Consider the following 18,098-nt stretch of genomic DNA (forward strand, 5'->3'; position numbering starts at 1 on the left):
ACGTAATCAGATATGATTCATCACGGAATCAGATTTGGTCGATAAATAGGATCTTTGGTAGATAAAGATTCTATTTATCTACCATATATATTATCTTTGACATTTTATCTGAGACTTCACGCTTTTTGAATTCATAATAACGACACTCTATTTTGTCTATTTTTACTTTTTAGTTCAATTTTCACAGTCAAATGTGTTTTCGTTGGGATTCTTTTTTTCTTAACTGGCCCAGACACAAAAGTTAACCTCAATTTTTTTTTTCTCCCTGAGCACCGAACAAAAATATGGCGGAAGCTTTTCACTTAAAAAGTAGAAGAAGAAATAATAGTTTGAATGGACACAAGACAGAAACGGCTTTGATGGCCTCAGAAACCACAAGGACAAATCTGATGTGAGAAAGCACACAAACCGAGTTCTCATGAAACACCCGAGTCAACAAATCAGCTTTCTGTTGAACTTTTTATTATTATTATTATTATTATCATTATTATTATTAGCACAGGCAAAAAGAATAAAATCAAGGGCAAGAGTCAGTCGTGAGGAGCAGTCAGTCACACGTCATGCTTCAAATTCTCCCGTTTTCTCCTTCCAAGTATCATTTATGCCACGACTATTTCGTTTTTGTTTTGCATTATTAAAAAATATTTCCTTGTCAGTACACGCCACATACAAACACAACACCCGCACGCACGACATCCACAGTCTTTCGCCGGTCGGTCCACACGAAGGCGCCGACAGATTTCAACTTGCCGCCTGTTGAAACGAAGCGTTTGGCAGCTTGGGAGCAGCTTCCACCGGCCGAGAGGTTTCCGAGGAAGAGGATGACGAAGAAGTCGAAGACGAGTCGGGGGTCTCTCGCCGCTCACTTGTTCCTCTTCCTGCCCTTGCCGGCGTTCACCTCGCTCTTGGTCTTCTGCAGGCGCGAGAAGATCTCCTTGAACAGCGCCTTGTACTCAGGCGTGTTCTGGCTCAGCCGCTTGTCCACCTGCTCCACCTGCCTGCTGATGCCCTCCAGGGCCTCGGGCGTGGACGGCGTCTGAGGCGGCGTGGGCGTGGCGCCCCCGGAAGCGGACCCAGACGCGGACCCAGACGCGGCCCCGGAGGGCCCGGCGCCGGCCACGCAGTAGTCCTTGACGGACGGGTCCCTGGAGACGGGCCGGGAGGTCTGCACCTCGGCGTGACGCAGGCTCTCCTCGTGGCGCCGGCACTTGCCCAGCAGCTCCTCGTACTTCTCCAGCAGGGCGTGGTACTGCTCGTCCACCTCGCGCAGGATGGACATGCCGCGCTTGCGCACGCCGTTGGCGTGCAGGGCGTAGCTGCCCTGGCGCCGGCCCGAGGCGTCGCGCGCCGACATGGCGTTGAGCGCCGTGTCGCTGCAGCTCTTCCTCACCGGCGCCCCCTCCTGGCCGCCTTCCCCGTCCCCCTCCGCCGCCTCGCGCCCGACCCCCGCCATCTCCTCGGGGGTGTCGGTCTCGGGCCCGTCGCGGAGCAGCGTCTCCAGGCCGTCCTCGGCGTCGCCCAGCAGGGTCGCCCTGGACCTGCGCAGCTGCTGCATCTCCAGCAGCTCGGCCTCCAGCTCGCGCACCCGCAGCTGGCAGCCCTCGGCCCCCAGGAGGCGCTGCTCCAGCCGCTCGAACTCGTGCAGCACGGTGGCGCACTCGCGCTCGGCCAGCTCGCGCCTGGAGCGCTCGCTCGCCATGGCGGCGCGCAGGGACGAGGCCACGCCCCGCAGCCGCTCGTTCTCCTCGTCCATCGGCTGGCCCTCGGCCAGGTCCACGCTCCCCGGGTTGGCCAACAGGAAGCCGTCCTCGTACCTGGTGGTGGTGGAAAGAAACGTCTGGTGAGCTGTTTGTATTTTTTCATATTTATATAAGTTTGACAGCACACGCAGGTTCCAGATCGTCGACTCGTACTAAAATATGTAATTGTGTGAAAAGGTGAAAACGAGACATAAACAGAGACAAATATTCCTCATGTTGGCCAGGTTTAACAGTCCATCAGAGCAAATTAAATCAAGGTGTACCATCGTTTGAAAAAAAAAAATCCCCATGCCAGTTCAGTGTGCAAATCTGAACCAAAACTATCTTGGATAAAATGTAAAAGTTTTATTTTTGCCAATTACTGTGTGTAGCGTGTCTCGAGATTAGCATGTTTATAGAATAATGTGGGTTTACACAAAAATCTGGGTAGGATTTGTTTTAATTTCATGAAAAAGTTTTGTTGTATTATTTCTTACTTTCTCAAAAAAATGGCTAAAAAAACATTTAAAAAATCCTCAGTTATTTACTTTTTCACCCAGCTAATAAGCAATTCTCTCAGACGTTAGCATAGCTGAGGCGGTGTTTCTACCGCTAGCGTTACTGCTAACAGCAGAAAGGTCTGCATCTTTGCGTCTTCCAAGTCATTTTTTTTTTTTTTTTTTTTTTTTACTTTTCACTCTGAAGCAATGTGAAACTGACCCCACTGGCCATCATGGACAAAGCTTGCAGGCGTGTTTCTCTGACTGTGAGGTGGCAGAGTGCGAGCAGCGGGTGACCTGGGTGCGGTGCAGAGCTCCTTGAGGCAGGGGAAGGAGTGGATGGTCTTGCGCCGTTCGGTCCGTTCTCGTCGGACCCTCAGCTCCTCCAGGGTGCGAAGCTCCTCCACCCGAGTGGTCAGGCTGTCCACCTGACCATGCAAGGTCTGCATGGTGCCCATTAACCTGTTCGCACACGCCGGTTTGTCCTTAAGCATGAATTATGTCACGATGGAGGTGATTTTAGCTCTGCGTGCTGCTCTCTCAGGAACGTAAAGTAGAGATTAGGACAGAACAGAGGCGGCCATTGAGAAGCACTTTTGGACTTTGAATCGTTCCAAACTTCGTGTTTAGCAGTTGAAAAAATTTGCATTGTTGTTTTGTACAAGGCCATCATCTGTGAACAAATGGCCGTTAACCACATATATAGAAGACTTGTTTTTCTGAACTAATATTTTGAAAACCATTCGAGCGGTAATGCACCAATTAGCCATCCAAAAAAAATAGACTCCGGAGAGATATTAGCATATTTAGCACTCTGTTTGCAGCCATCTGCAAAAAGCTCAGGCTTGAGCATCCTGGTAAAATGGATGTTGGCGTGCTGTCGCTCCTGCATGTTCGGAGGAGGAGAAACACAGAGTGGCCGCGGTGCCATCTCAGGACACTCAGCCGTGTTGTCACTAGCCTGGGAGAGGTATCGGTGCCCTTTGTGACATCGCGAGGACGGCGCTTTTCGTCACCTGTCTATCTTCTGCTGCGAGGCCTTGCTCTCCAGCACCAGCTTCTCGTTGGTGATCTCCAGCTCGCGGGCCGTCACGTCCAGCTGCTCGTACACCTTGGCGTGCTGCTCGTTCACCTCCCTCAGCATCTCCAGCTGCTTGGTCAGATACTGTGAGAGAGAGAGAGAGAGAGAAAGAGAGAGCGAGAGAGAATTTTTTTAAAATTAAAAATGGGTTGTAATCAATCCAAGATCTCTTTACTGAGATGTTTCTCAACTCGCTGGCGTACCTCGATCTCTTGCACCTGCTCCTCGTTGTTGACGTACATGTGCTGCAGGGAGTCCTCCAGGTCCTTGTTGCGCTCCAGGAGGGTTTTCCCGAGCTCTGCGGCCAGGTGAAGATCTGACAGGAGCCAAGAGGGGAGAACTCATGTCAATTTCCTCACCGTCCTTGCATCCCTCCAACTGCTTGACCACCTACGAGTGGCTTTCGCTCTATTCTTTTATCATCATGGCTTTTGATGGGAGAGAGAAACCCCAACAGGCTGTGTAAAGCCAAGCTAACCCCCCCCCCCCCCCCCCAACCTCACACCCACAGCAAAACAGTGCTGGAGTAGCGGAGTAAACAGAGGGCCATTGACTTCCTTTATTGGACATGAATGCAACACACAGTGACGGGCGCGGAGAGCGGCACTGCCACACACACATATACGCATGTGCGAGTCAGTGGAGTCATTTCAAGTTCGCACATTAGAGCTGGGAAACGCAGTCCGATGTGCCCGCGTACAGCAGGAACTCGTGTTTTTTTTTTTGTTTTTGTTTTTTAAATACGAGCTCTTCAAAAGACACCGCTGGCTGCAAGCGAGCTTGTCGGACACATTTGAAAAGCAGGGAGCTGGTGCCACTTCCTGTCTCCTCGCAACGCACAAGCGACAGCACCGAGAGGAACCGCCGGGTGCTAATTAGCCACAGCGTGTGTGTGTGTGTGTGTGTGTGTGTGTGTGTGTGTGTGTGTGTGTGTGTGTGTGTGTGTGTGTGTGTGTGTGTGTGTGTGTGTGTGTGTGTGTGTGTGTGTTCACCCGGGGCTCTGAGTCAGGCTCAGCGCTGAGAAGCCTCACGTGCGTGAGATGCGGTTATGTAATTCTGCAGTTTCACCAGTGAAACGTTGCATGAAAGAAGCTAAAATCTGCAAAAAAAAAAAAAAGATTTATGAGTAGTCGATAAATTATTCCTGAAATTTAAAAGTGGCAACAAATGTTTGTTTTTTTTTCCTTTTAACTCTTAGATTCCATTTACTCTGTAATAATCAATGTAAAAAATAAAAATATTTTTCCATAGTATTTTGAGGTAAAATATAATTATTGTTTAGTTTAATCCGGTCGAGTCGAGCTGCCCTTGAATGACTAATTATCCAAAAAATAAAAATGTATAAATACTTGTGTTCATTTGGATGATGATTATGTGTTGGGAAACGGTCAGCCTCGCAAGCTGAGAAAACACAGCAAAATCTACTGCACCGTGCACACGAACGTTTAAACTTAAGCACCACGTCCTTTGGTAAGTTTGAAGGTCTGACATTACAGCCGTTAATCAAGATCTTCTTGACGCGATGAAATGCCTTGTCGCGCCTCAAACGTTTCACACAGGTGAGGGGAATCTTGCACGAGAACTTTAAAACCAGCGGCCACTGAACGCGACACAGAGACGCCCGTTTTGCCACGAAGCTGCTCTCTCTGCTCGTGCATCCTCACGGATGACTCTTCAGTTCGCGAGCCCTCGTGTTGGGTCGCGAAGCTGCAGAGCACTGAGCACGATGACATCATGGCCCCATCTGCCCAGACTGCCATCATATGTTTGCCAGATAATAGGCTCATGAATCAAGGCGGGGGGGGTCACCAAATCCCACATCTGGCGGCGGGGACATTACGTAACCGCGTGATTCCAGGGGAGGGAATAATAATAAAAAAAAAAATGTTTGTGACGATGTAGAAGCTGTAGTGGTGAGCATCACAGCTCTCCGGCTGACCCCGCAGCTCTGATCCCAGCTAAGGAGGTCCAGTCTGGGGCTCCCTAATCAGATCAACTGGGGGGGGGGGGGCTTAATGGCTTCGAGCGCAGCGCTGAATAATGCTGAGATGAAATACAGCCAGCGTGGCTACTCAAACACACACACACACACACACACACACACACACACACACACACACACACACACACACACACACACTTGCACTCGCACTTACATTGGAGTCCACCTGCCTGGCTCTGACTGGAGAGATGATGAGACTCAAAGCTGATTTAGTTCTCTGGGTCAGCAGGTAATCATGGGAGGGGGGTGGGGGGTGATGCTGACCAGATCTGCAGGAGGAACACATTCTCACACACACTCTCTCTCACACACACACACACACCGCCCAACCCTCTGTGCTTCCATCCATCACAGCTGGCCTCAGACACACACACACACACGCAGCTGGAAATAACTCGAAGCCAACTCAATCACCCATCAATCACTGCTTCTTGCTGCTTTGTAATGAACAGAACACACTCAGTCAGCTGGAATTTGAGCCACTTTGTCGATTATTAGCCTCAAATAATGCCCCTATAGATTAGATGATCTTTCTGGCCTGCAGCCACACACAGCTCACAAATAACAATGTGATGCAATGCGATGTGAGAACGGTTCAGTGTGCGCCTGGGAAACACCACTGAGGAGGAGATGACAACGACGGCCAGGGCTGTCAGAGCCGCTCCGGGATGCAGAGGCGTTGGGTTTGTTGTTTTCACACTTCGCACAATGGCGTGCGTGGGGGGAAAAAAAAATAACACCAGGATTCGGAACCATCTATCTTGTCTGTCAAGCCTCACCTTGCTCCAGGTCCCGCTGGTCGTACCACGGCTCCTCGTCCTCAGTGACGAACTCCTCCATCCTGCCGGCGCGAAGCATCGGTCCGGGGTGAACTTTCTTTTTCCTTCCTCTCCGGAGATGCGATCCGCTCCGGCGAGAGGCTCCACCGGAAGTGACAAGGAGCGCAGGCGGCGGCAGCAGCCTCGGCGACGCTGTAACCCTTTCAGGCAATTTGGTCACCGCAGCACCTGCGTCCCGAAGCCATTAGCGAGTACAAGCTGAACCGCAGCGATCGGGCGAGTCATGGATAGTAGTAATAATAATAATAATTAATCATTATTTTTTAGAAAGAAAAAAGAAGTGACGCTGAAAGAGAATTTGAGGAGGTTTGCTGTGCTCGCAGCATCCTAACAGGATGTGCAGCGGAGCCGGGAACGTGCAGGTTGCTAGGCTGCTGCTGCTGCTGCTGTTGTCCGCCCAGTGGACCAGTGGTGTTGCATTCAGGTAGTAACGGAAATAGCAAAGGCCGACTAGAAATTACAACTCGTTGTCCCACTACAACAAATCACAAATTTTCCCTTAAAAATTACGACTTTCTTGCACGTCTACCCTTCATTTTTAACCACAAGCCTCAACGTATTCACCTTATTGATACTGATATCGCAGATGAAGGGCCACTCCATTTTGAGACTATTCTTCCCGGCATAATCGAGAATATTAAAGTGTCAGCTGATGTTCTTAATGCATATAATCTTGTCAACTCCTTTCTAAGAGATCATAGTCAACAATTCTGCATCGTCATTCGTCATTATCCTTAAATCTGACCACTTTATTGACAGTGGAGCTTGGGAAGCGGAAGTTGCGAGGTGTAATTGAAAGCAACGCTCTTATAGATGACGTCAACTTCTAGTCAGTGGCGTCCCCAGCACGGATGTCTCGTTCCCTCCCTCCAGCCCACCCCCAATGAATGTACTGAAAAAGGGGTGGCTCAGAATGTTTGTTTGTTTGTTTGTTTGTTGTTTTACGTTGGACCTCATTCATTCAGCCACTGTGCAATTTATCCGTTTCAACGCATTTCATCCAGTCCTCTACTTTAGCAGAGTTCACTGGTGCTAGGCTAGCGCTACTGTTTCTGCTAGCCTGCCAACCGTCTTACCCTCTTTCATAGGAACACCTGAGGCAAATAAACAATAAATGCCCTTGTTATAGAAGTTATTGAAGTGGTGAGCCATAACATAAACATCATCTAATCTGTTGTTGAATCCTTGTTGAATTGACAGTCTTGTTGTTTAGTCACATGGAGAGACTGTAGAGACACTCATTTAAGTTAGTGTTACATTACTTCACTGACGGAGAAAAACAATATCTAAGTTATTTATTGATAACTTTCAGACGTGCTTGTTTGAACACACAATTATGTGTTATTTGTTTTGTTTGTTTTTTGTCATTCACAGGAAACCCAGTCTGCAAGTGGCAGTCCAACCTTTGCATGATGAGAAAATACTTTTTCATCATGGACTTTCAGATTTGCTGGTCTAATCGTGCCCCTGCAGCTCCATCACTGACGCCAGCAGGGCCTAAAAGCTCCAGCATTGATGTCATGGCAAAAAACCGCCTGTGTAACTTGCAACTGATGAAAGAAATGCTCGAGGCGGATATGCGGAAACAGCAGACGGGAGCCTCAGGCTGGACAACAAGGTTCGTCTTCTTCACTCTCACAAGGATTCGGTGCTGTTGCACCTTTTCACTCTTACGCGCCCTTCGACCCTGTTTCATGATCTGCTCTGTTAGTCATCTTAGTGAACTGAGGTCAACTCAAAGTTGTCACCCCATTTCTTTTCTAAAAATATGAAACAAGTGTATGGGATGATTTTTTTTTTTTTTTTTTTCGTCAAATGTATGTGATGAGATGTGTTTTGTGGACTTTCATCCAGTTTCATGACTGTTGTGGAGTCAGTCAGGTGAGTTTGGGTCAAATCAAAGTGGTAACTATTTCTTTAAAAAACAAACAGAAGTGTATAGTATGACCTTTTTGACAACTTTTGAACATCTTGACTCATATCAGGAAGTGTGGCCGACTTGAAAAAATTAAAAAATATATCTTTGTACAGTTTTAAACTGAATTTTAGTTTTGAACGAGTTTGTGCTCATTCAGCTTGTTTGGGGACAGGCGTTCATAGAAGTAATTTATCTAAGTGAGTTTGGGTCAAACAGGAGTCCTAACCTTTCCAGTCAAGTATCTGGACATGAATTGATGAGGTATTGATTGATTGATTGATTGATTGATTGACTATACATGTTAAAAAAGAAAAAAAGAAAAAAAGAAATCAACGGCAACTCACACAACAGACCCTTATTCCATTCAATGCAAACTGTGTCTCTGGAAGCATCCCGTCAAATGAGCATTGTTACTCCGGCTCTCCACTAGGTGTCATTACTCATTAACCCTGCATCAACTCGCTGAGGTGCCTTGAGGTGTAACGTTCAAACCACTGGCCCTCTGTTTATCTGAGAGGACTAGGTGAAAGGTATCACGTGAATCGTTTTAAGGTTAGTCTGCCTAAACCTTTGAGGAGAAAAAAAAAAAACGTACAGCCTCGCAAACCATTTGTCAGAAACACAGTTGATCCACTGTTGAACCAAGGCCGAAAGGTTTCCGGTGACAGACAAAAGGCACATCCATCCAGTTGAGGGCTCGCTAATACCTCATAGCCTTGTTTACAGTTGTGAGTGCCTGAGATGGGCTTGTTTCAACTTTACCCTCACCTTTAACCAAAGTTAAAATATTTACTGGGAAATGGCTCTTTCTACAGCCGGCTGTTGAAAGGGCCAAGGTGATGTCTTTTCTGTGTTAGGAAAGACCTCACAGCTTTTCTAACATAAGAAACATCCAGCAAACCTTTTTTTTTTTTTTTTTTAACCCTCTCATAACTCTGTCTAAATGTTTTTTTGTTTGTCTTCATCACAGGTTGCATGACTGCATTGTCTTGCTCCTGACTTTCTTTTTTCATTCCTTTATTCGAGCGAAACTTAACAATCCTGTCTAATTGGCAGGGCCTGGTGGCTCGCTGCGCCCGGCGAGGCCATTTTCAACTGTTCAGCCGTGACAACGGGGCCAGAATTCCTCCTGCTGATAACCTCTGCCCACAGTGAAGGTGGGAAAATGTATGTTTTTTTTCAAAGAGCGTCGCCGCGTGAGTCCTCAAAGGGTTTGTGCGTGTACAGGGGTGGGGGGGCAAAAAAATCAAAAGCAGAATGGAGTGAAAGCCTGCTGATACAACACGTATCGCGTTAAATTCGGATTAATATGTACAGACGTCACTCCGTTTAATTTTCCGCCTTTCAACTGTTTGTTTTTTTTTGTTGCTTATTTTTGTACGTTTATTGCGTAGCTCGAGGGCTTTGCGAGAAACTCAATATCATTACAGGTTAATCTCCCCCAAGTCCCTGGCCTGCCATGGTGACAATCGCAATTGGGGGGGGGGGTGAAAAAATTAAAAGGTCACAGTGTGATTCTTTATCTTATTTTCCAGCGTCGTAATCTTACATTTGCGTTTGAGGGCATTACACCTCCGAATGTCTCATTAAGGATTTGCCTGGTTTTCATCAAAAATAAATAAATAAATAAATAAATAAATCGCACACCACCAAGGTGAGGTGAGCGCAGGCTGGAGAGAGAGAGAGAGAGAGAGAGACAGCGAGAGACAGAGAGAGAGAGGGCAGTATGTAAAAGAGAGAGTAGAGAGGCTCCTCCCCGTCCCCTGCGTGTGTTTCTTATGTTGTTTCAGCCTGTTCTTCACACACAGACACACGCGCGCCCGCTCGCGTTCGGCAGAGATTCCGTGGTCCGCGGGGTGGAAGGAATTCTCGCCCTCTCCCAGCAGAAGGAAAGCTCCAAGAGCCACAGCAGAGAGGTTTGCTCCTGTATTATTATCATTATGATGATGAGGATGATGATGAGGATGATTGAGGGAGTGGTCTGCGCCTTGCCTTTGTGCACGTGCTCAGCTGTGCACAACTGTGCTCTTGGCCAGATGGAGAGGATGCAGGGAGAAGGAGGGACGGAGCCCCTGGAGGAGCCGAGCCCCCTGACCGACAAGGAGAAGGTGATGATCCAGGACTCCTGGGCCAAGGTGTACCAGAGCTGCGACGACGCCGGCGTGGCCATCCTAGTGCGGTACGTCTGCCTCTTCACTTGTGGCCACAACTTGGCGCGCAAAGAGTCTGTTTGTTTGTTTGTCGGGGTTCCTTTTTTTTTTTTTTTTTTTAGAAGTGCTGCTTTTCAGTTCTGCTTTTGCAACTTTTTTTTGTTGTTGTTCTAATTTGACTTTGCTCATCCCTTCATCGCTAATAAGGTCATATTAGCATTTTTCTCCTCGGGTAGTGGCGCCCTGCACCTGCTGGGGCCACATGCCCCGCTGATGCACCCCACACCCCACACCCCACCCCCCACCTTGTCTCCCTGGCGGAGCGACTGCAAAGATTTAAGCCAACTTAACTCAGGCTGTGTGGGTTTGTTTGCTTTATATATTTTTTTCTATCATCCTGCTCCAGCCTGCAGGCAGAAACACACCCCGTCATATTTTTTTTTTTCACCCCCGCCAATACTCACACCTCTCTTCCCGTTTCCCTAATCCAGATTTTTTTTTCTCCCCCACATGGTAAAATGCAGAGGATGAACATTTTAATCCATCAGTCAGACGTCCACGGCACTCCACTCCCTTCCCCTGGTGCAGGTCATGTTTTGAAAGCCTGCCTGCCTGCCTGGTGGTGTGTGTGTGTGGGGGGGGGCAACAGCAGCGTGACCCCCCCCCACCCCCACTCCACCCCATCCCCTGCGGACCCTCCTCCTTTTCTCCAAGAGGGATGAGATTTCACATTGTCTGTTTAGTCAATCATTCCTTGAAAGGATGCGTTATTGTTTGCGTTCAGTCCTCCGAGAGTCGCTGCTGTCGGCAGGGGAAGGGAGGTGAGGGAGCGGGAGGGGCGGATTGGCTGATGGAGGTAAACTTTACAAAGACGCGGCGGGATCTTTTTCAAACGCCCGCCGTCCAAATTGCTTAACAACGCGTCTCCGCCGCCGGTTTCTTTGTTTTGTTCTGTTTTTTTTTTTGTTTTTTTTTGTTTCTTCCCTTCCAAACGGTCGGAAGCGTTCAGTCAAGCCGCCAAGGTTCGGCCGAGGACGGCGACCGACTAATAGAAAACGCTTGTTGCATCGTGTGCCAAATCGACCGCAAGGCACAAAAACGGTTGCAAGTTTTTATATAATATTTCACGCGCCGAGGAGAGGTGGCACCAAGCGCCATCACTCCTCGCCCCACCTGGAGAATGCACTCGGCTCCCGCCCTGGCACTGGCATCTGTAAACAGGCCAAAACACGTTTAGTTTCAACTTCACTACGTGGGGGGGAAAAAGTGTGTAAACAAAACCTATAAAAAAGGAAAAGGCTGGCAAATAAGCCTGTCTGAGTCCAAAGGTTCTGTTTTCCAGCCTTTTTTTTTTTTTTAATGTCACTTAATTCCCTCCAAAATAATTTTTATTTATCACCCTGGAATTTTATTGGAGCAGTTTTAAATGATTCACTGCCCAAATATCCATTAACAGCATGTTTACAGCCTCCCGCGAGAGATTCCCTCCTGCTTGAACTCACACTTGCCCCCCAAACGCTTGGAAAGACAAAAACAGGGAGGCGCTCCCACCTAGCTGCCGTTACTTGTCGCTAACCCCCGAGAGAGGTGTCCTCACCCTTTGTGACGTCACAAAGGGGTCGTCGGTTTTCAGGAGCAGCGTGTCTTAGCTTTCCAACAGTGGGCCCAAAGCGGAAAAAAGAACCCCGGTGAGGTGAAATCTGCTCAATACGAGGGAGCCAGATGTTCGACGCGCGTCTTGTCTTCACTCGGCGGCTTCCTTTCATGTCTGACAACATTTATTACCCTGCACCGCGGGACTCAGTGGAGTGACAGCTCTGCGTTAACTTCACCAAAGTAAACTAACCGGCTGTCGGCACGGAGGTGAAACCCCACGGTTCTCCACCCAACAGCTAAATGAATCTCGGCGGCAACGTTTTTTGACCGCCGTTTCCTCAAATCCCGTCTCAAAGGTCCTCCTCAGCCCCGGAGGAATGCCAAGAATGTGGATCGATAACGCGGCGCGACCACGTTAGGTTCCCCTCCGACGCCGAGCGTTGTCCCTCGGCTGAACTCCAGCGACCGCTCGGGTTCTTGACGAGGCCTGTCGGTCGGACAAAAGGCTCAAAGCGGAGAAAAAAAAAAAGCGGCCGTTCAGTTTAGTAACTTTTGGCTTCAGCCAGTTTCAGCGCAAGAGATGGGGAGAGGATTAAGAGTCCAGTGACCACATGAAATACTAATGAGGCTATTTATATGCAACCAGAGGTCATGCAATTACGAGACGGAAAGATGAAACTCTGCCGATCCTAATTAGTTTTCTCCCATGAAAAACCGCGAGTGTTTTGCCCCGCAATGTGCCCAGGCACCTGGAGCCGAGAGATTAAAGCGGCACCTTGTACCACCCCCCAATTTCCATACAGCTCCGTCTCCATCGCAAGTTCCCCAAGTGAAATGCTCGCGTCTCGCCAAATGCCAAGGAAGTAGGAGCAGAAATGGAATTGGCTCAATGGATTACAGAATTGTCAACGAACTTGGCAGTGGAAAAAAATAGAGGACTTTTCCAAAGGCGCGATCTTCTTTCCGAACCTTCATGAAAAACCTTCGTGACCTGGACAAGGACAGATGCCACCACCTTTATGACCTTGAAATGGCTCACTGCTAATTTCATGTCGAGAGTATTAGGACTGCGTAGTAGAAACAGAAATGAAGACGTTGACTGAACTATGTTTCTTCATGCATATTTGTGTGCGTACACTTCACGTCCCACAGATTTTACTGAGGGAGGCGAGTGGGGGGGAGGGAGGGGGGGGTAAAAGGGTTTCTGTTCTTTCAGTGTTGTATTGATGTGTCCAGGAATGTACGATAGTTAAAATGAAAAGTCAACAAACAAATTGTGGGGGAAAAAAAGAAATGTAATTGGCTGCCCATGCGGGGGAAAGTGTTGAGGAACGCTGAGGGAGGTCCAGGCAGAGTGGGCTCTGGATTAGATGGGCTCCATCTTCAGATTTTATTTAATTATACAAACCTCGCCAGCGCCGTTGTTATCGTTCGCGCGGGACTCACGCTGAGCCTTTAAATCTTTAAAGGTCCCGTATAAAAACCAATTTTATTTTTTGCTTTTTTTTCGTTCTGGACTCCAGTGGCGCAGCGTCGCACAATAAATTGTCTGAAAATCCCCCCAGTTCCTCCAGGAAAAAAAACAACCTTTTTTAGCCCTCTGTTTGCAGCCTCCTGCAGAAACGCTCAGTTTTACATTCCTGCAAAAAGGAAAAATGCTCTCCTTTCTTCATGTCTGGATGAGGTTAGAAAAAACAAACAAGGCAGCTGTGAGGTGGTCTCAGATAGAACAAACACTCTGCGGTGGATGTTGTCACTAAAGTGGGAGAGGTGCCCTTTGTGACATCACAGAGGGGTGATTTTCTAGAACTGGTCTTCCCACACAAACTGTCTGTACTGGAATATTTTGCTCATCATGGATTGTGAAGTGAATTCTGCACAACGTGGGGCTCTGTCGGCTGGAATTCAGCAGAATCAGAAGAGGGGAAAAAAGTAGTAAATCAATGTGAATCATGACCTTCAGCTGCAAAGTCCATCTATCACATACATATTTCAGCGGACAGATTCACCGCTGTGTCAGCGGCGTGCTTGCCGCTGCTGGTTAAATATACATGTCACATCCACAGGCTGGTCCGCAGCCAGTCGTGATCACATTTACGTCAATGTGCTGTGGGCGTGTAATTTTCCAATTAGCACATTTAAATCTTCGGCTGAGAACTGTGATTTGTTTCTCAGTCAAACCCCATACATCAATATGTCTGTGTCAAAAAAACCCAGCTTTGGTTTACGGTCAAGACCTCTCCGGTATGTGAGCATCCCGGATATTTGTCAAAAAATGATTTTAATGCGAAGCAGCGCAGCCAAAAGAAACGCTCGGATCCGACCAGCTGGGCCCAAATGTGAAAATCTTTCTTGGAACTTTGCCAAAGACCTCTGGGGAGCAGTAGTGCAGATACATAAATACACCTTTATCAGCGGAGCAGTCACCGCTTCGCTAAGCTTTTAGGCTGCAGACATCACAGTAGAGCATTTAAACAAAATTCTTCGAGGCCGTGTTTTTGCTCTTCACGGGAGGAACGCGCGGCGCTCCCAAAGTGCCAAAGATAATATTTAGACAGCGGTGAAAGGAAATTAAGCATAAAAACAAACAAAAATAAAGTTCGACCTCGTCGCTCACCAAGTCTGGCTGTCCTCCTCCTCCTCCTGCAGGTTCTTCGTGAACTTCCCCTCGTCCAAGCAGTACTTCAAAGACTTCAAGCACATCGAGGAGGCCGAGGAGCTGCAGAGGAGCACGCAGCTCCGGAAGCACGCTCGCCGCGTCATGACGGCCATCAACACGCTGGTGGAGAGCCTGGACAACTCGGACAAGGTGGCCTCGGTGCTGAGGGTGCTGGGCAAGGGCCACGCGCAACGACACAAGGTTGACCCCGTGTACTTTAAGGTAAAGTCATTAGCGGCAGAGTAAATAAGGAAGTGACTCGCACCCGAGAGGCTGAGCGGTTTGGGCTGCTGCCAAAATAGTGACCCAGGGTGATTGCCTAGTCATGACTCCTGTGGTGGAAAAAAATGATTGTTGAACCATGTGATCTGTGACAACTGGACTTTTAGGGTGTGGCGGCCCGCACCGAAATAAGGTCAGGCTGAGCGGTATACATTGTAAATTGGGGTCAGGCGAGCCTAAACGGATTGGGGAAGAAGTTAAGTAGCTCAGATAGGGTTTGTATCTTTTGCCTGGCGACATTGTGACTGGAGCGAATCCAGATACTGTCACCTCAGTATCTGGATTCACGTCAAATCTCGTCCCGCAAGACCCCACTTTGAAGAAGATGGAGTTACAAAATATACAGAATTTTGGAACAGCGATTTTAAGCAAACTGGTCGTGACCCCCCCCCCCCCGTGCGTCACGTCCGTTGGCGTGTAAATGCGTTTCCGTTTCCGTTACACTTTTACGATACACCTCTACATCGATGCGTCTGAAAAACCACCTCATGACAGCGTAAAAACCTTTCAGCGACATTTGAGAGGTTTTTCGAAGTTTAGGTGTTTCCATTACCAGTTTTTTTAATGCGATATTTAGGTTTCGCGCAATTCTAGCGGCAATGGAAACGCAGCTACCGACAATCTGAAAGGAGTTGTGTAAATAATATCAAACCAATGACTCTGTTTACTCAGTGGTTAAAGCAGCAGTTTAAATTTATTGTTTCAACTGAGTTCCCTTTTCCCACTTCCTGCTCTGAGCCTGAACTGTGAACAAACAACCGGAGCCCAGAACCACTCACAATCACTCAGTTGCTCTGAGAGTCGGCGGAGCTTGTGCACGCATATGAATTCCTACACAGCCTTTGTGACTGACTCAGTGACTCGAATGACTCAAAAGCCCAGGAGAACCAAAAGCAGAGCAAATCATACAGCTTATTTCGCTGGATAAAATAAATATCGCCAAGAACGGTGATAACTTTTTTTGTGACTCCAATGGCAGGATGTTGGTTCAGTCAATCTACAAAGAAAAATTACTTGCGCTTCAGGAAGATACAGTTTTCAGTCTCCCTTGCATTTAACGCGTGCTCTCCCTCAGAATTGCACTCTTTCTCACAAAGGCTAAATACACTTGGTTCACTTCAGTGCCATTCGCAGCGTCCGCTTCCTGCTTTTTTATCGCAATCGGATCCGTTACATCGTACCGGGATCTTCTGACCTCAGACTGGAGCTTGTCAAGATGGATGCGGATGAATTCAGGTTTGAAACCTCAGTGATCTTTTGTCACTCTGGGTGCTTCTGGAAGGGGTTCACACTCACGCAGCCTTGCAATCATCCTGGGGTTTTGACGATAACTTGGTGCTCCACCGCTGATTATTAGTGTCGGTCACAGGGATGGAAGCTTGCAAACAGCAGTGTGTTTAGCAGTACCACACCTCTCATACGAATCGGGTTGTATTATAATTATATTGTAAAGAAAGTGTCTTTTTATCTGAATCATCCATGACCATCAACAAAGCAAAATGTGTTTTGAAGCCAACTTTACGTCACGGTTTCTTTGTGCAGATCCTCAGTGGCGTGATCCTGGAGGTCCTCGGGGAGGCGTTCGCAGAGGTCGTGACCCCAGAGGTGGCAGCGGCCTGGACCAAATTCTTGGCCAACATGTGCTGCAGCGTCTCGGCCGTCTACAAGGAAGTGGGCTGGAGCACGGAGTGAAGCCGTCTGCTCGGGTCGTTAGGCCCTCGGAACACACACATTTGGAGTCCACTAGTCTTCTGGACAGTGGGGTCGGTGGGAGGTTTGGGAAGGGGGTGAATTGACTGTACTGACCTTTGTAGGAATGCAGTGTAGCTGCAAAGCATATAAAAAAAATAAATAAATACAAGCTATCTGAAAAGAGCGCGGGGCTGGGAGTGGGACAAAGAGAGATGGAAGGAGAAGGGAGGGAATGTTGACGCTCTCCCATTTGTTATGATACATTAATTTTCAGAAAGATTGGGAGCAGTGAGAGGGGAATCAAGACAAAGACATAGCCAACGCAAACTGAAAGGGGTCATGAGACTTGGATGTGCCTTCGACCGAATGTGTATATCGAGCAAAACTGCCATTTACTGTCATTCCGTGCGTGTAAATACCGTTCTGACTCTGTTGTGGTTGGTGAACTACTTTCTGTTGGCCCACCTGTGTCCACTTGTGTTGATGTCATGAGATTTTATTTTTACGCCTGCCATACTGCAGTTTGTTGGTGTTGCTGTTGTTGTTTTCATCAGAACCCACCTTTCTATCTGTAATTTTAAAAAAGTTTTGAAATAAAAAGTAATGCAAATAACAGTTTTTGACCGTTTCATCGTTTTGAAGGACACTGGGATTTGTTTGCTCCAAACTGAGCAGAATGCCTCCCGTCTCAAGAGTGTGTTGAAACATGCGTCTTTGAAAAACAAAACATCAAGTTATGATGATTTCTTTACACAAAGACACAAAAAAAAGTTTGGAAAACTATTTTCAAAAACTGCTGTCCTGTTTACATTGTTTTGCTTCACGGTGTGTTGTTGCTGTTGTTGTTTTCCGAAGTAACACACAAATAATAACTACAACCAAAACTGCACTACGTCAACTTCTCTAGCAGGCCTGTACACATGCATGTACCCTTAAATGTACATTTATTCTCTCTCGACAACAAGCACCAAAAGGCATCTTCTTGCATTTTGTCAAACCCAATATACCAGCGTAACACACGCAGCAGCACCAGCATCCTTGTGAGTCCACATGTGAGCTCTCTATGCGCTGTACCAGTATTATTTGTTGAGCTTATTCCTGCTTCTAATTGCCCAACATGCGGCCTGACTCCACCGTTCAGCCTGAATATGCAGAGAACAAGGTGTTTTTGAAGTTTTACTGTTGAAAAACACGCAAAACACCCATGCATGCTTGCACATGTCCCCAAGGTCGGGCTTCCAACCGATGTCCGACTCCTTGAGTTGCACGATAAGTGGCTCAGCTGCTCAAATACCTCAAACGCTGCTCTGTCATTTCATAATAGCCACCTTGTCCCTCTGCTAGCCATACAAAAAAAAAAAAAAAAACAGAAAAAAGAAAACACATCCGCTTGATTGGCGTGCTAATCCTCCGGCCAGATCCCGTGCTGCGGAGCACCCATTCAGGGCCCCGTCGTAAGAACACGCGGCCTTTCTGGACGAGAAGCGAGGCGGCGCCGGTCTGGATGCAGCCGGCCATGCTGACGGCGTGACGTCGAGGTGGATTGTTTTCAGAATAGAAACAAACAGCATGCTCTGTTTGCCTCCCGCTTCCCTCCAGCGAGAGCCCCCCCACCACCACCACCACCCACCTTCCACCGC

At 47.9% G+C, this 18,098-nt stretch overlaps 2 protein-coding genes across 3 annotated transcripts; one reads left to right on the forward strand and one right to left on the reverse strand.

Annotated features, from left to right (window-relative positions):
• Nucleotides 1–442: 442 nt before the first annotated feature.
• cdr2l (cerebellar degeneration-related protein 2-like) lies at nucleotides 443–6,250 on the reverse strand. Its single transcript, XM_076023853.1, has 5 exons — nucleotides 6,102–6,250; nucleotides 3,524–3,636; nucleotides 3,256–3,404; nucleotides 2,537–2,701; nucleotides 443–1,814 (listed from the first exon to the last, which is right to left on the reverse strand). The coding sequence occupies exons 1-5, from the start codon at nucleotides 6,178–6,180 to the stop codon at nucleotides 863–865; spliced, it is 1,458 nt and encodes a 485-aa protein (XP_075879968.1). The 5' UTR covers nucleotides 6,181–6,250; the 3' UTR covers nucleotides 443–862.
• A 674-nt stretch (nucleotides 6,251–6,924) lies between these two features.
• Nucleotides 6,925–17,076, forward strand: LOC142886729 (cytoglobin-1-like). 2 transcript variants are annotated; one of them, XM_076023855.1, is made up of 7 exons: nucleotides 6,925–7,050; nucleotides 7,536–7,779; nucleotides 9,136–9,236; nucleotides 9,888–9,995; nucleotides 10,116–10,258; nucleotides 14,475–14,706; nucleotides 16,309–17,076. In XM_076023855.1, exons 5-7 carry the CDS (start codon nucleotides 10,116–10,118, stop codon nucleotides 16,456–16,458), a joined length of 525 nt encoding a protein of 174 aa, XP_075879970.1. In that variant the 5' UTR covers nucleotides 6,925–7,050; nucleotides 7,536–7,779; nucleotides 9,136–9,236; nucleotides 9,888–9,995; the 3' UTR covers nucleotides 16,459–17,076. The 2 variants fall into 2 exon arrangements, with proteins under 2 accessions (XP_075879970.1, XP_075879969.1); XM_076023854.1 differs by lacking the exons at nucleotides 6,925–7,050; nucleotides 7,536–7,779; nucleotides 9,136–9,236 and having other exon boundaries at nucleotides 9,758–9,995.
• The last annotated feature ends 1,022 nt before the right edge of the window (nucleotides 17,077–18,098 follow it).

This window comes from Nelusetta ayraudi, unplaced genomic scaffold (assembly GCF_046127955.1).
Source record: "Nelusetta ayraudi isolate G7.1 ecotype Tasmania unplaced genomic scaffold, CSIRO-AGI_Nayr_v1 ptg000016l, whole genome shotgun sequence".
NCBI lineage: Eukaryota > Metazoa > Chordata > Actinopteri > Tetraodontiformes > Monacanthidae > Nelusetta > Nelusetta ayraudi.

Bases quoted from the DNA above. Each gene is read 5' to 3' on its own strand.
- cdr2l (XM_076023853.1), bottom strand. From the start codon at position 6,180: ATGCTTCGCGCCGGCAGGATGGAGGAGTTCGTCACTGAGGACGAGGAG. The intron at 2,702-3,255 runs GTGACGAAAAGC...GTGTGCGAACAG, and splicing joins TCGCAGCAGAAGATAGACAG to GTTAATGGGCACCATGCAGA. The intron at 1,815-2,536 runs GTCACCCGCTGC...CACCACCACCAG, and splicing joins GAGCTCTGCACCGCACCCAG to GTACGAGGACGGCTTCCTGT.
- LOC142886729 (XM_076023854.1), top strand. From the start codon at position 9,858: ATGTTGTTTCAGCCTGTTCTTCACACACAGACACACGCGCGCCCGCTC. The intron at 9,996-10,115 runs GTTTGCTCCTGT...GCTCTTGGCCAG, and splicing joins CCAAGAGCCACAGCAGAGAG to ATGGAGAGGATGCAGGGAGA. The intron at 10,259-14,474 runs GTACGTCTGCCT...CTCCTCCTGCAG, and splicing joins GGCGTGGCCATCCTAGTGCG to GTTCTTCGTGAACTTCCCCT.